We start from the raw sequence: 17,405 nt of genomic DNA, 5'->3' as shown, positions 1-17,405 counted from the left end.
TTGAGCCAACAGTTATGGAAGTGAACTGTCCCAGTAACAAATCCTCCAGCTCCAGTGAAGTCCCCAGATCACTGCAACCCTGGCCAGTGTGACAGCAATCTCAAGAGAGACTATGATCCAGACCCACCTGACTAAACCACTCTCAAATTCCTAACGCACAGACACCGTGAGATAACAAATGTCTATTGTTTTAAGCCATTAAGTTCTGGGAGATAATTTGCTACACAGCAATAGAGAACTAACAAACCTCCTCTTCGAAGATTTCCCTCATGTCGCCAAGCTGAGTTAAACCTTCTGTGCTATGACACTTAGGCTTAATGCCTGCATCGCATGGTAGTGTGGGCAGTTCAGCCTATCTTCCCTGTCTACACTGAGAGCTACCTGTGGGCAAAAACTCTCTTGTTCATCCTTGAATCTCCAGGACTAGGCACAGTAGATGTTCAATATCTATGTATTAAAACAAAACAGAAATGAGGAGAATCTCAAATATGGAAGTAAAATGAAATCCAACATAGATTTTGTAATTTTAAGTACCTTTTCTTCTTCTGAAAAGTCACAAAATTCAGAGAAAAGTAGGTACCCATAAGGTAGTAAGACATTGTCCAGAAGGGTGTTAATATAATTTCATCTAATATAATGGTTGTAAATAGTATAAAATACGTCATCAGAATAACATCTCACTTATCCAGCATCATCTTGGGATAAAGTTCTCCCTAAAGTGAATATAGCAAATGTAACTGAATACAGCTTATGCCCTGAAGTGATAATATCTTTAAAATATAACCATCATTGATCATTTTTGTTTAGAATATATTGCAAGTTTCTATGCACAGGGTAAAATGTGCTCCTTCTCTTGGATATTGACCATAGTTAACTCTTTCCTTGAGGACTCTAGGTTACCATTAAAGCTGTCATTAATAATTAAAGCTGTAGTGTTTTCTCCTCCTGTTTTCCCTTTAACTGCCTACGTGTGTGAGTATAAATGATAAACGTGGGATTTTGGGAAAACACTAGCTCCCATTAGATGTTTACTCCCATAATCACCTACAATCAGCTCTTCTGGGGGAGGGCTGGTTGAGGAGGGGAGGAGGCCAATGTCACACCTGGAGAGGTAAGTACTCATCTCAGACTCTTCAGGAAGGCAAACTCATTTCCTCCACCTGCGGAATCACCAGGGTACTGAGCCACCTTACTGAGAGATGGGTCTAATCCTGCAGGTGTCCCTTTGGGAAAAAAATCCATCGGCCTAAATGACACATAGACTGGAGGACTCTAGCTGGTACTTCTCCTCTTATTCATTTCTTTGGCTTTAAAGAACTATCACATGATTTTGCAACCAAAAGGGAGCAAAGTAAAACCAAAATACCATGATCTTGATCTGGTGCTTCCAGGTTGTAGCCGTACCCCAGCAGGGTGCGCACAGCCTCGCGGAGGCTGTCCTTGTTGGATTTCTTGGTTCGGTCATCCAGAAGAGTGTAGGGAACGAGGCGAGGGTTTCTTCTATTCTTTACGTCCTATAGAAAAAAAAAAAGAAAAAGTATGCACACATCGAAGCAACACTAAGGGATTTGGGGGGAAAGGCAGCTACCAAATGCATCAAAATTTAAAGCTTTTGAGGTAAAACCTGCCTCTTCCACGTTCCTTTTGTCTTCCCAGGCTACAGAAGTTACTGAAATATCGTCAATATAAAAGATTCGATCAAATGAATAAATGTGTGAATTTAAAGCAGGCCCTTGGGAACAACAACAAAACAACAGTAACAAAAGACAACTTTTAATGATCTCTAATCACTTCCATCTGCCGTGGTCACAAGGCAAAGGGCGAACTTAGAGAACATATAATTTCCTAGTGCAGCTCACTGGTAAGTTTTTGTTCCAAGAATAGCCAAATTGGTACTGGTCACTCTTCAGTGATTTTGAGTCAACGAACCATATGAGGCTGCTTTCCTTTCTTCAGGAAAAACCCAGCGTGTATAGACTGCCCTTCTCTGTCCCTCAAATAGCTTGAAAACTATGCATTAGGCTCGCTCCATCAACCGGTGAAACCGGGCAACACCAGGGCACTGAAATGATGATAAAACTCATAATGTATGTATTAAAAAAGAGGCTCCGAATTTAACGTGGGTAAAACGTGTGGACAGAGAGAACAGGCCATCTTCCTATCTTGGCAAGAGGATGCCTCACTTTACAGTAAGTACAAAACTTGCTCTCATGGGATGGTGGAGACGTATCAACTCCTGCAGGTGCGTAGGGCACTGCCGCTTAGGAAATGACTTCTTCCCACTCACTGAGACTCTGTAGCACTATTTGCCAAAATTTCCACATTTCAAGCAGCGTAATTGATTCGTAATTTCTTTTAACGTAAAGAGGAACTGGGGGGCTGTGGATGTTCCCACACCTGCTCAAAAACAAAAACACAAAAAGCTATATGGAGGTAGACGGAGGTTGTGCAAGTAAACCCAAGAAGGGATATTGTTTTGTCTCTTCTTTCTGGCAAATTTGTACTGAATATCTGAACAACTACTGACACCTGGAGTTAAATCATCTGTAACAATAACTGGGTGGTGAAACCTGACCTGAACTGATGCCAGGCTGTTTATAGTCTTTGTTTATCCCTCTCTTGGTATGATTATGCCTACATTATGCTGAATGAATAATAATTTAAAGTCAGCTGCCCAACGACTGAGGTTGTTATATAACATCTAAGTATACTGTCATATCACCATTCTGAAAACCAAAAAAAAAAAAAAAAAAAATTGAATTTTGAAATTCATCTGGCCCCAGGGGTTATGAATAAGGGATTGTGGACCACTTTTATTATCATTTTATTTCAATTTTCTTGTATTTCAAAAGTTTCTTCTAAAATATAATCTTAGAGAGAGAAATGCCACAGAACCACATTACGAATCACCAATGTAGTTATTACTCACTGTGTACCTAATATACGTCTTTCACGATCCCATGCAGAGCTAAGGTCATCTAAGTTCTTGAGTCTAGTACTAAACAGTTACTTTAGTGCAAATGTGCAAGTATACAAGTTTTAAAACAGTCATTACTGAATCCCTCCTGTTAAAATTATGTTAACTGCCACTTAAGTCAGTCTCAGACTACAGCACTGAGACTTGGAGTTCAAGGCCCATGTACCTGCTGGATGCCGTAAGTCCAGCCCTGTCGGATTCGATCTCGGGCCCACACGTTGTGGGCATTTTCTGCCAACTTGTCCACCATTGCTTCTTGGGATGGAGTGAGTTTTATAAAGCTCAGGTCCATGGGGGCAGGCTTGTATCCACTTGTTAGCTGGTAACTACGAAGCAAAGACAAAGAAATATGGGTATTATTGGCTTTTTCATAAAAATCCCTGTCATAGTAATTATATGGCCTCACCTAATTGCAATTGTCCCATAAACGACACTGGTGACCACTGGTAAAATACCAGTCAGGAAGCCTGAGTCCTATTCACTGATAGTAACTGATTAGGCAGAAAAACAACACAATCTTCATGTTTTCATTTTCATACCGATAAACTTACCTATCTCTCAGTGATGGGAAGGGCCTATCACTGTTTGTGCTCCTAATAGTTGAGGCTTTTGTCTAGTCTAAATCAAAATATCAGTTATCTATTAAAACATCTGATGGATTTCTCTTCCTGTGAAGTCCTGATTTTTCTTCAACTTTAAAACATCATACTAATGTAATATTTATCTCATAAATCAGGCATTCAGATACTACCCGTTCCTTATTCTACAGAGAAATTTTAATGTATTTGTAATTTATTTCCCTATTGTCATTCCTAGTTACATTATTTAGGAAGCCTCTAAATAAGATAGAGTCTAGGAAGTAGAGAAAATTTCAGCTACATAATCATCTAAAATATGATTACATTTTATTTCCCTGGAGTTCAAGGAACTCTTACCAGAGACCTACTTTCACAGTCTGAGCTGGAGAAAGAAGGTATGAAAACAGGTATAAGTTTCCACCTTTTGGGAGAAACATGAAATTGAAAATATTCAATTTTCAACATATATATATATATATATATATATGGGCGATAGTACTACCCTGCTCCACACAGACACACCAACGGCTGTTTCATTCTATTTAACTACTGAGATTTGGCATGAAGCCTATTTTATAACTGGTTTTCTTTCATTCTTCTGTCATTGTTGTATTCCCAACGATGGACTTGTCAGGATCTGTTTCAGATCAGTTTTTCTAACTGGCATTATTTTTTTTTTTTTGAGGCAGAGTCCCACTCTGTCACCTTGGCTAGAGTGCCATGGCGTCAGCCTAGCTCACAGCAACCTCCAATTCCTGGGCTCAAGTGATCCTCCTGCCTCAGCCTCCCGAGTAGCTGGGACTACAGGTATGCACCACCATGCCCAGCTAATTTTTTCTATATATTTTAGTTGTCCAGATAATTTCCTTCTTTTTAGTAGAGATGGGATCTCGCTCTTGCTCAGGCTGGTCTCGAACTCCTGACCTCCAGCGATCCTCCCACCTCGGCCTCCCAGGGTGCTAGGATTACAGGCGTGAGCCAACGCACCCGGCCAAGTTTCAGTATTACTCCATGAATCACTGATTAGAGCCAATGCTACCCTAGTGAGGGATGTGTCCGTTCTCAGAGAGGAACGATCTTTCCCTACAACCAGTTCCAATGGTAGACTTTTCGGCAATAGCTCCTGGAATAAGGAGACCTTTTCAAAAGGTGGAGGGTGGGAAGGAGACCCTTCGAAGTAAAAAAAATTATAGACAAATTCTACTAATGTGTGAAGCTGGATAATACTGACACAATCGTTTCTGTTTATTTTCTAAATTTTCTTCTTTCTGCATAGGATTTCTTCTAGAGTTGCTTTAATCTGTGATCACAGTGAAGACTCATGGAGATGCATTTGCATCTGTTGATTTGGTGTAGCAGTAGCACAGTAATTAGTTCACACTCATTTTCAGATGTAGACTGCAATTTATTTTACTTGCTTTTCGGTATAAGCCTGTGCAAGAAAGGATTTGGAGCTTAAAGTGGTCCTTTTAAATGGCTAAGAATCCCATCCAAATTAAAGTTACTAAGTCCTACTTCCCTGGAACTTTTTTATTTCCACCTCTGTTGTACTTCAAATCATCTTATACAGTAAAACTCAATATAATTATCTTTGAAATTCACAGACCTCAAGTGACTGTATTTGATAAAACTACTGACATAATGAATGCCTCACAAGTATAAATTAATGGTATCAACAATAATTTACAAAACCATTTTTCTGACTGTCGAACATCTTGGCAAAGAAACTAAGGATCAAATCATTATAACAAAATACAATGTTTTTAAAAGTAAATAAATGTACTTTGATAAATTATATCCATTTTTATCTTAATACAATTTCATAAGGTACCCAAAGGCCAATCAACTGCCAGTATGAATTATTTTATTTTCTCATGATTGAAAAAGTACAAAGCTTTTTGAATGAAATGTAACAGACATGAATCTTAGAAGCTAAAGAGTTTCAAGCCCAATTTCAGATTGATTTCTAGAACTTTAAAGTACATAAAGTAAAGAATGCTAAAATAATTCTTAGGAAGTAAAATTTCATAGCCCCCAAGCAGGAAAAAGTCCTATCGAAATTATATTAATACAAAATATATATATAGCTCATATTAAAGACATCTATGCATGACATTATACTTTTTTAAACTTCCTGGAAAAATTCTGCCAGAATCAGCCAATAGATCCCTCTCTCCCTCCTCCAATTTATTTCTTTAGTATGTATAGCTTTCACTCCCTACTTTAATATGCAAGGTCTCTGTGCTTTCAATCATCCTACCAAATTAGCTTATGAGGAGTATGTATGGAATTAACCAAAAACATTCAATATGCTTACTTTCCAAAGTATCAAAATACTTTTGTAGTTCTTAGCTCTTGGTTTTATTTTGGCAAGCATATAATCTAATGAAATAAAATAATCATATGAAACAACAGTGAGAATATTGAAATACCTAAACAGCCTGGGCTTCAGTTTCCTTATAGCAAAAGTTTCCTTTTTAAATACCTCTGGAAAGAAAACCAAGCAAAGCACAAAAAAAAAAAAAAAAAAAAAAAAAAAAAAAAAAAAAGCTGGCAAACTGCCAGTTCCATTTGCATCAAATTACCAAGACATAAACAAAAAGTTGACAGCACTTGACCCCACTGATGAATTATCACATAAATTAACAATTCAGTTTTGTGCTTCATTCCCACCTCACCCACACTTTTCCTAAACAGGTATTTTAAGGGAGCCTTTGAAAAAAGTGTTCAATATAATATCACCAGAAGGCCAATTGAAGTGATGGAACAAAAACGTGGCAGGACACCAAAAACACTAAAGGGTAAGCCTTTTCTTTTTTTCCCAGCCACCCCCACCTCTCAAGCTTACTTGTTTGGTATGAATCAAGTTAAATGAGCCCTGGAAATCGTTATGTTGTGAAAAATATACGGTAAACATGAGAAGATTATGTCCAAGTTCAGTGGATGTTAGCTGTAAATTTCCAAACCAAATGAGCCCTTCAAGTACCTTGGAACAAATGGGGAAATCTCAGACGACGGCACACTAGAGATATGAAGAACAAGGTCTGCTGAAAGCACGTCTACCAGAAATGAATGCTGGGCTGATATTTTCGCAGAAAGGGTATAGAGAATATTCAAAAATCATTCTCCAGAAAACAAACATAGAAAAATCAATTTCGATGTAGAAATTAGAAGGGAAAGAACAAGGGTTCTATTTCTTTTACTATTTCACTTTTTTCCTTGTTTTGAAATAAACATGCAGCATGATGATGTACCCTGTCCTCCCACCCCAAATGCCTTTTTACTTCATTGAAGGCCTTCCTCCACTCCGCAGCCCCTCCGAACCAAGGCCATGAGGTAGGTAACCACTGCCCTCAAGACAGGGTCATTTCAAGAGAGGGAGGGGGAAAAAAAGCTATTCTTGGCTTTTGGATTTTAAAATGTCTTTGAAAATTCAACGCAGAGACAAAGATCTTTAGAGAATGGCCTTGTGATATTAAAATGTCTACCTTTGAATACTATAAGAACAAAGCTCTTAGGCTTTGGGACAGAAAGGAAGAGCAGATAAAGAACCCAGAGCCTCCAGTCTAAGACAGGCTTAAAGACTGCAGAGCACAGACAGAGGGAGAGTCAGACCAAAGCAAGCGTTTCCCACCCACCTTCCCAGGTGGAGACAAGAAAGATCACAGAGCCAAGGTGAACTGCTATCTTGCCTCCCAGGAAAATGGTCAGGGTCCCATAATTTCATACACCAAACCCTTGAACAGTGCAAACAAGGTGACAATCCCAATCCCCAAGCAGCCACAGAGGGCATCCTTAGGTTGCCGGCACGCCCTAAAGAGGCTTAGATGCAGCGTGGAGAAAAGACAGTGACTCACAGAGATGAGGAGGGCCCCCGATGTGTGCACCCATGACCAAAGATCAGCCCAGAAAACGTGTATCCTACCATAAGGTGCCAGCAGAGATGAATGAAGATAATTCAGTCAGTGACAGCAAACTCAAATGAGAATGACCAAGAATTGAACGTTCCCTCCCTATCAGGCGAGTGTCCCAGAAATTATGCAACCCTGGGAATAAGAGGCGTGTAAACCTTCAATTCAGTTTCACCAACAAATATTCATTCAGTGGTAAAATGTTTCCAGGCACTGTTCTAGGAGCCAATAATACAATAGTGAATAATACGGACCAAAAAAATCTATGTCTTTATAGAAATTATGTTCTGATGGGGAATCAGGTAGTAAATCAAATAAGCGTGTAATATAATAGTATGTTAGACTATGTAAATGCTATAGGGGAACATAAAGTAGCAAAGGGGGACGGGAAGACGTACACTTTTAAATAGGATACAAGTTTAAAGAACTTGAGGAAGACTGAGATGACATCAGAATCAACACCTAAAGGTGAGAGTAGACACAGAAAACACTGACTTAGTTGAGTTTTCCTAAACAGACTGGGATTAAGTTCCTACTATCAGGTTGCATTCTGGCTGCAAGACCCATTGGGTTTAAATCTGAAATTAAGCCAAATCGGAGAAAATGAATTAACACTATACACTGGTGCATTTTTAAATGTATAGTCTGTGAAATTTACCCACTACACATAAAAAGAGTATATAAGGTGCTTTCTTCTCCTTCACAGTTACAGTGTTTCATCATTACAGAAAAATCCAACTGTATCAGTAATACCATTTTTCATTTAGGTAAATATTTATGTAAACTGAATTTGGTACATGTGCTTGTATCTATATAGACAGTAAACATATGGGTGCACATTCGGTACCTACTGCATTCATTTCAGAAAGCCATTTGAAATTTCTATGTATGTTTATGCATCAATAATATCATTTTCAGCCTTTTATCTGCCCAATTCTGCCTGAGAGATAAAACATACTCCACCTTCCATCACAAGCAGTGGGAGGGGTAAGGAAAGAGCAGAAGTCTAGCATTAGTTTTAAAAACCTCTCAGAAGATTCTAACATGCTTTTTTCACAAGTCAACACTCCCTCTTATCTCCCAGTGATATATACAGATAACCAGCTTTCGACCTACTGTGTGTGGTGTTGATTTAATAACAGCTAAGTGCTTAAGTTTAAATAAATGGCATCAATTTTCCTATTGAAGAATATTCCTCCCAATCCATATAACCTCCTCCTTATGTTTTTGCTATTACAAATAATGTTGCTATATATAATAGTTTGCCTGTTTTCTGGTGTGAACTTTCTCTGGGCCTATCTCTAGGAGAGGAACTATTGGGTATTAAGATGTGCAAACGTGTTATTTTACACGAGGATGCCAAATTGCTTTTAAAATGGTTGAAAAAAATACTCCACGTTTTTAGGCCTGTGCTGATAAGCATCCATATCAATACTTGTTATTATGAAGGTTTCTGTCAATAGAGTAAGAATCCAATGACATCTCACTGCGAATTTAGAAAGAGCATATAAACTGTCAGCAGGTCTAAGTACAGTTTTCATTTAATAGCTTCTGCTTTTCCATTTCTCCACCTACTTTCAAATAATTGTTGTGTGTGTTGTATTGTGAGAGCAACACACGGAAAAGGCATCAACACAAAACTACTGAAGGCAGGATACTAATACCTCAGTGACACAAACTTACTGTAAACCCTGTGTCCTATCTACCTACCTATCTTCCTTAGATTCAGAAATCAGAATTGAGATGATTGTCACAGGGACACGCATTAACCCATGTGTTACAACAGAAAAAAGCCAGTTTTTTTCCTGATGAAAGATAACTCTGTTTTAGGTGACTGTTTTGACAGTGAAAACTGGGTTTACCAATTAGGTTTTGTGGTAAATAAATTCTATAAATGGAATAAGCCAAATTGTACTCCAAAGTTTTTTTTGGTTTTCGTTGATTTTTTTTGGTTTGTTTGTTTTTGAGACGGGGTCTCACTTGGTTGCCAGTGCTAGAGTGCAGTGGTGTCATCACAGCTCACTGTGACCTCAAACTCCTGGGCTCAAGTGATCCTCCTGCCTCAGCCTTCCGAGCAGCTGTGACTACAGGTGTGCGCTACCATGCCTCGGCTAATTTTTCTGATTTCTGTAGAGACAAGGTCTGGCTATATTGCTCAGGGTGTTCTCGAACTCCTGGCCTCAAGTGATCCTCAAGCCTTGGCTTCCCAAAGTGCTAGGATTACAGGTGTTGAGCCACCACACCCAGACTTATACTCCAAGGTTGTGATGAGACATACCTACATGAACACGTATACTCATACACATATATAGATTGCATATGATAAAAATAATTTATTAAACATATTATGCAGTCAAAGGTAACATGAAATTAATATTTCCACTTTCTTATCCTTCTAAGTGAAAGACTAACAGGTTTAATTACTAGTTTGTTGGTTTTTTTTTTTTTTTTTAGAGCCTTAACAATGTCTTTTTGGCATTCACTGAGAGAGTGAATGACTTCAATGAGAAGATGAATTATTTTGCAAGTTAGGTGCCTTCCAATATTTTTGCTTTCAAAAAATTAAACAAGGACACAATTGAGTTGTCACCTGAAAGATCATTAAACATGATTTTTCGTGATAAATAACTATGATTTTTGGTTCACTGAACTGAATGATTTTTTAATAACAAAAATTATTTGTGAAAAAAATATAACTACTCCTGCAATGTGTCTCTTTCTATCAATAAATAATATTTATACATGGCTACTTGATATAATTGGATAAAAATAGCCCAATCCATCTTACTATGAGCTATTTCCAATAAAATCTTACTTTTTCATGAATTTTTATTAAAAATTAATGTATATCGCTTTGAGCACTAAAAATAATAACTCCGAAGAAAAATTTTAACACCTAAAGACTATGAATGCAGCAACAAAAACAATTAAAAATTCAATTTAGATATACATCTTAGTTATAAAGTTATAAAACATGAAACCATCATTAATCAAAGACTGCCAAATATAAAATATTGTTTAACAGCTTCATACATTATGGGGAAAATGGACTGGAAATAGTTCAAAGAGAAAAATGAAATGATACAAAATTCCCTATTATCAACAATATTTTGACGTAGTTTTTAAATAGATGATGGTAGATATATAATCACGGTGAGTCTGCCTTCATTACATACACTAAAAATTGATGACAAGTGTCATTTCAAAATGTAAATATGTGGAATGTACCATAAAATCCTTTAGAACAGTTTAAACTTTCAAAGAAAAATTTTAGAACCTAAAAATGTGTGAGGGAGTAATACAGTTTTTACATGGAGCCCCTGAGCAAAAATGTTTACAGACAGTTGAACTAGCGGACTTGTTTGAATCTGCATTTGCACGGCAAGCACAATTTCTACCTGGATTTCATATTTATCTGGGATGGCCTGAGGCCTGGGGTGACTGATGGAGATTACGGGGTGGCTACTTTGTTTTTATCTCTGTGATATTATTTAATACTTCTGTTCACAACTCACAGGCCTCAGAAAAGTGGCTTGAATACTTAAGTGTAAATAAAAAAGAAAATAATAATATAAAACAGCTATCATTTATTAAGCACTCGCTCATTTAATACCTAAAACTTCCCTATGAAATAGTATTATTAATGCCTGTTAGCAGAGGAGAAAGTTGAGGTTTTAAGTTAAATAGGATCATAGACGCAGGTCACCGAATTCATAGACTAGCAGGCCAAACTATTACAACAGCACGCATCTGCCGCAGTTTTCTCATCTTAAAATGGGGATAGAAACACTGATTTTATAATTATTTCTCAAATATATTCTCATTGTAAATGCAAATAAAATTATTAACACTGTTTTGGCAGAAAGTAGAAAGCTATATATAATCAGTGAGAAATACGGACACACATGTTCACATACACCCTGGGAAAATAGCACACTTTTTATAAGACATCCCCAAATATTTAATACATTCTGATATTTGCTTCATCTCTTGCAATATGATAGAGACAACTGTCTCACCACAGACTTGATGTTTCCCCTAGGACAGTGCAGCCAGTTTAAATTTTGGAATCTGAATTTTATAACTTAAGTATAAGCAAGACATCTGGGTGTCCATCAGGGGTTATTTGGATGCACTAAATCAGCAGTCCCCCACCCTTCCGGCATCAGTGACCGGTTTCATGGAAGAAAATTTTTCCATGGATGGGAGTCGGGCAAGCAGGGAGCACGAGGCGGAGCTTAGATGGTGACGCGAGTGACGGGGAGCGGCTGTAAATACAGATGAAGTTTCCTTCACCCGCTACTCACCCCCTGCTGTGCGGCCCAGTTCCTAAGTTTCAGGGAAGACAATTTTTCCATGGATGGGGGTACGGAGGGAGACGCAGGGCCTGGGGGTTGGGGACCACAGCACTAAATCATGCACAGATTATTTGATATTGTTTAAAGATTCAACTTACTTCTTGGGCAGCTTCATTTTTTTCACCTTTTCTTCGGCATGTTCATCTGATATACCCACATGACATCCTAATGCCAACAAAGTCCTGGAAAACAAAACCAGAGATAAGCCGCCATAGCTCCTTCTCTATGTGCAGAAAAACCCAATTTGATAACAGTGGGAATGAGACATAGTCTTGAAAGCACAGCAGAGGTCTTTTGTTTTAAAATCAAAAGGAAAATTTATTTATTCGTAAATTATCTACTTTCGAGTAAGGGGCGAGACACTAAAAATTGAAGTGGCACAAAAAGGAATAACACTGGAAAATAACCCCTTCCTTCTAGGTCTGTTTCCTTCCCCAAAGGCATCCAACGATCATCGCAAATCCTCATGTGGCTTGCTGGATAGCAGAGGCACATACTAAAGCAAAGCTGCATGTGTGTGTCTGTGTTGTTGTTTTTACTTTTTATACAAATGGGTGTATACAGGAGACATTTTGAGACAACTTGGCTTTAGTATCCATGTCAGTGAGTGGTTTCTCCCACCTCAACAGAGTAAGACATAATGACATATCCTTTCTGGATTGCGTAATTTCCAAGGTCTGGGCAGTTCTAGTAATGATGTGCGAATTATCTAAAACCCCTCTATACTTATCTCCACAACATTTAAAAAATATATGGATATGGGCCGGGCACGGTGGCTCACGCCTGTAATCCTAGCACCCTGGGAGGCCGAGGCGAGAGGATCGCTTGAGGTCAGGAGTTCGAGACCAGCCTGAGCAAGAGCGAGACCCTGTCTCTACTAAAAATAGAAAGAAATTATCTGGCCAACTAAAATATATATATAGAAAAAATTAGACGGGCATGGTGGCACATGCCTGTAGTCCCAGCTACTCGGGAGGCTGAGGCAGTAGGATTGCTTAAGCCCAGGAGTTTGAGGTTGCTGTGAGCTAGGCTGACGCCATGGCACTCTAGCCCGGGCAACAGAGCCAGACTCTGTCTCAAAAATAAATAAATAAATAAATAAAAATAAAATAAAATAAAATATGGATAGGTAGATGGATAGACAGATACACACACACACACACAAATGAATACATATCCACATATATAAGCTTATCCATAGACCCAAATAGATATATAAAAATATATATCCATACAGATAGATATATACACTTAAGTATATATATTTACAAATATATTGATATATATTTATATATGGATATGTGTCTATCTATACAGACATACACACATATATCAAGTTAAATTTTAGCTTAAATATGGCAAAATTAAGATGACCCCATGAAATTACATTTCTCGTGTGTTAAACTACAAAACTATAGCTAGACCAAGACCTGACTGAAGGTATAAAATAATGTAAATAAAGAATCTGCCAGTTAAAACGGGATTGGTCAGCAATAGAAGAATAGAAAATTGATTCACTGGAAGAAATACAGGTTACACTTATTCAAATACACTGTCCAGGGGAGAGGAAGATTTTTGCCGTCATCCACCATTCACTCATTTATCCTTTCAACAAATGTCTATCGAATACCACCCAGTGCCAGGCCCTGTGCCACAGACAATTATAATTGTGCCTTAAGCGCAAGGGGACATGTCCAGGGCTATGAAAGTATCAAGGACAGGTGGCTAATCCAGCTCCGAGGGAACTCAAGGTTGTCCATAATATTAGGGTTTATCTTAAATTCAGGCAATAAACCTCTGAGAGCAAGCACACCAAGAAATCTTCTCATTATAATGTGTCGTCCCAAGCTGATCTGTAAAAATGGGCAGCAAAATGAGTATTTTGGGGTGGGAGACGGGTACTATCATGCAAATCAGTACCTCAGCATTACACCCCACGAATGTGGTTAACATGAGTCCACACTGACAAAGTCATGTGGTGTGTTGGTATCAAAAGTAGGCCTGAACCATCGAAAATTCAGTTAGTTAATATTATCCTTAAAGGCTCTGAGAGACAGCCAGTACTTTCTGCCACATATACTATGATTTTCTCATAACTAATAATTCAGCCTCATAATCTTCTTCCCAGTGTAAACTACTGAGAAAAGTATGAATTCAACCCACATGGACAGTGAACATACCATACCACAATTGCGTAAAGATACAAGTCAATAAATATTTATTGAGTTACTTCTACTTATGAGGTATCTTGTATTGGAGTAGTCCCCCATTATCTTATAAGTAGTCCCCTTATGGGGGGATATGTTGCAGGACCCCCAGGGGCTGCCTGAAACCAAGGGTAGTACCAGACTCTGTATGTGCTATGTTTTTTCCTGTATATATGTAACTATGATAAACTTTAATTTATAAATTAAGCCAGTAAGAGATTAACAATTATAACTAATAACAGAACAATTTTAACAATATTGTTAAAATTTCACCGAAAGAAGAATTGTCCTGACTATAGATCTCAGCAAACCTCCAAGTGTGACTTTTTTCTTCTTTTGTTGAGAACTTTCACCTTTTCACTCACAGGAAGCACTTTACAGTTCTTCTTTGGCATATCCAAACTGCCACCATGACCACTCTTGTAGTGTGTGGCCATTATTAAGTAAAATAAGAGTTATTTGAACACAAGCACTGGAATACCAGCTAACCTGGCCAGCTCCCATGTGACTGAAGGGTGGAGAGTGTCTACAACGCGTGGATACCCTGGACAAAGGGAAGATTCATGTCCCAGGTGGGACAGAACGTGACAGCGTGAGATTTCATCACACTACTCAGAATGGTATGCGATTTAAAACTTACAAGTTGTTTATTTCTAGAATTTTCCATTTAATATTTTCGGGGAGCTACTGTACAGCCTTCTGTTGAACAGTGCTTAAGGTCTGACGGGAAAGAAAATGATGATAAATAGTTATAACAAAATCAAGCAGGATTCAAAGGAGGAAGCAGCTGAACGGGTTTCAGCACCGTATGAATGAATGTGTGTGCATGCGTTTGTGTGTGTGTGTGTGTGTGTGTGTGTGCGCACACACGCGTTGTGTATATAAACTCATGCTGCTGTGTACAGAATGAACAGGGCAAGTGAGGGGGCCGGTTAGGAGACTGCCTCGGTGGTCCAGTGGCAGATGCGGTGGCGTGGCCCAGGATGACTGGTGTGGAAAGGGAGGAAGGGCACAGAGTGCAGCACGCTTGGGAGGCCCTGGTGATGGGCTGGATGTAGGGACAGAACAAAAAGGAGGCATCAAGGATGATTTCCAGGTTCCTGGCCGGTACGGCGGGATGGACAGCAGGGGGCGCTGTTCCCAGGGGAGGTGGGGCTGCAGCTCAAGGAGCTTCCAATGCATCCAGGGAAAACTCAACTGAACAGTGGAACACACACTTCTGTGGCTCAGAGCAGATGGCTGCGGTGGAGATGGACATGTGGGGAGTGGGGTAATTAAGTCGTGGGTGTGATGAGAATACCTCCGGAGAGTTTGCACGGTGAGAAGGAAAGGTCCAGGATTTAACAAAGAGATTCACAGCATTTAGAGACTGGGAAGATCGTTATCCTCTCCCTGCCCACCCCCCCCCCCAAAAGGTACAGAGGTAGAAGGAAAACTTTCTCTTTTAGACGAAAATTATGCCTCTCCCATTATCTGTTATTTTTCTACCTTCCATATCGCTTTCTTCTTCATCCCTGTGTCCCTGCTATTTCTCTGCACCCTTCTGTGTACAAACACACAGCACTTCCCAAAAATAACTTTCAGCAAAAAAATACTTGGCCAGGAGAAAAACATCATGGCAGTCTCACTATATATTTTTTTTTTTTAACTTCCAAAGAAATAAATTCTATGAAAGTACGTTATATGTTGATTAAAAATCCTTGATTTCTGAAACATGAGTTATTTGTTCAGAAGTTAAGATCTGGAATTTGAAAAACATTGCATGGACTGAAAACTAAACCAGAAATTAAGCCTTCGGTAACGCTGATCACATCTGGGGGCCATCTGGCAGGCGAGGGCTACCAAGCTGTGCTGCTCTGAAAGACAGTGCCAGAATTTTGCAGTACTGTACAGTACACAGATGACAATTCCGGCCTAAAGTAAGTTGTCACTGTCAACAATTTGCATGAGAGAAAAATCACAGAAAGAACACCAAAAATTCACGTTCACATTAAATCTCCCTCAACCCAAATGAAGTAATATCCTGGAATGATTTCTTGCTCATATGTTATTTGGAGCCTCTCGGGATTTAAACAAATGAAGTCGTTAATCCCTCCCACGACATATTATAAAACAAACATGCAAAAAACCTAGACTGTGCCTCCTCCGTTAGACATACGGTGCTAGAGGTTTTACCACTTAGTGCCCACAATAATTCCATGAAGTAAATGCATTATGATCCTCGTTTTATTAAAGAAAAGAAGATCTAAGGTTCAGAGAAGTTGAGTTACTCCAGCAAGATTCCCTTGATGGAACAAGTCCTTAAACTCAGACCATCTGACTCCAGAGCCTCCTCTGCTTTGGTGCCTACCAACTAAATAGGTGAATGAAGGCAATACAGAAGGAAAGCTCTGTGCTTTCTCTAAACCACTGGAATTGGGCATAGCATGAATTTTGGAGAAGTAGGAGTGTATTTCCCCTAATTTGATTTTTAAAGAAATAAAGAAATCAGTTCATCACAAAAGCCATATATACTACTTAGTTACAGGAAAATCAATGAAGAAATGTCAAGAATTAGCTCATGAAAACGGTCATTATTCCCATAAGGAATAACACCATGGTACATGCAGTTGGATGATTAATCAAATCAGCCACAGGTAGCTGTTACGAATGAGATTGGATTATATGTAGCAGTCAAAGGCTCAACGTACTAAATGCAAATACGGAGATGTCTACACTCCCGAATTTACTCTTTGCACTAGCTGCCTTAGCTGTCAGTTGCTAAAATGATAAGGAATGTACCGCAAATTTAACTAAATTATGTCAGAGCATGACCTTTCAATAAAACATTGTGCTGTAAAAAACGGGGAACTAACAAGCTTCCGTGAATTACTAAGCTAAATGTACAAACCCCATGTCATGACCACAAAGGAAGATAGGAGACACTGAAAATAAGTACCCAGGCCACAGCAACTCATTATGTATTCCTTATTACAGGCAAGCCTTATCATTTTTACCTTTAGAAGGTTCTAAATAGAGATAGGAACACTCATACACTACTGGTGGGACTGCAAACTGGTACAACCTCTATGGAAAGTAGTATGCAGATACTTGAAAAAGCTAAAGGTAGACCTACCATTTGATCCAGCCATCCCACTATTGGGTACGTATCCAAAGGAAAAAAAGACATTCTATAAAAAAGACATCTGTACTCAAATGTTTATAGCAGCACAATTCACAACTGTAAAGACGTGGAAACAACCCAAGGGCTCATCAATACATGAGTGGATTAATAAAATGTGGTATATGCATACCATGGAGTACTACTCAGCCATAAAAAACAACAGTGAACTAATACCTCTTACGTTAACCTGGATGGAACTGGAGACCGTTCT

General features: G+C 38.7%; 1 protein-coding gene across 1 annotated transcript in view; it reads right to left on the bottom strand.

The window, feature by feature from the left end:
* Positions 1 to 17,405, bottom strand: part of RYR2 (ryanodine receptor 2) — a 467,985-nt gene that overhangs the window by 222,444 nt on the left and 228,136 nt on the right. Inside the window, exons 25-27 of the mRNA XM_069484586.1 lie at positions 11,923 to 12,006; positions 3,144 to 3,303; positions 1,367 to 1,514 (exon numbers count right to left, since the gene is read on the bottom strand). Coding sequence (XP_069340687.1) covers positions 1,367 to 1,514; positions 3,144 to 3,303; positions 11,923 to 12,006 — 392 coding nt within the window. The remainder of the gene's footprint in view (positions 1 to 1,366; positions 1,515 to 3,143; positions 3,304 to 11,922; positions 12,007 to 17,405) is intronic.

This window comes from Eulemur rufifrons, chromosome 11, assembly GCF_041146395.1.
Source record: "Eulemur rufifrons isolate Redbay chromosome 11, OSU_ERuf_1, whole genome shotgun sequence".
Classification (NCBI taxonomy): domain Eukaryota; kingdom Metazoa; phylum Chordata; class Mammalia; order Primates; family Lemuridae; genus Eulemur; species Eulemur rufifrons.
Note: the sequence above shows the minus strand (reverse complement) of the source record. Positions and strands in the feature narration are given on the sequence as shown.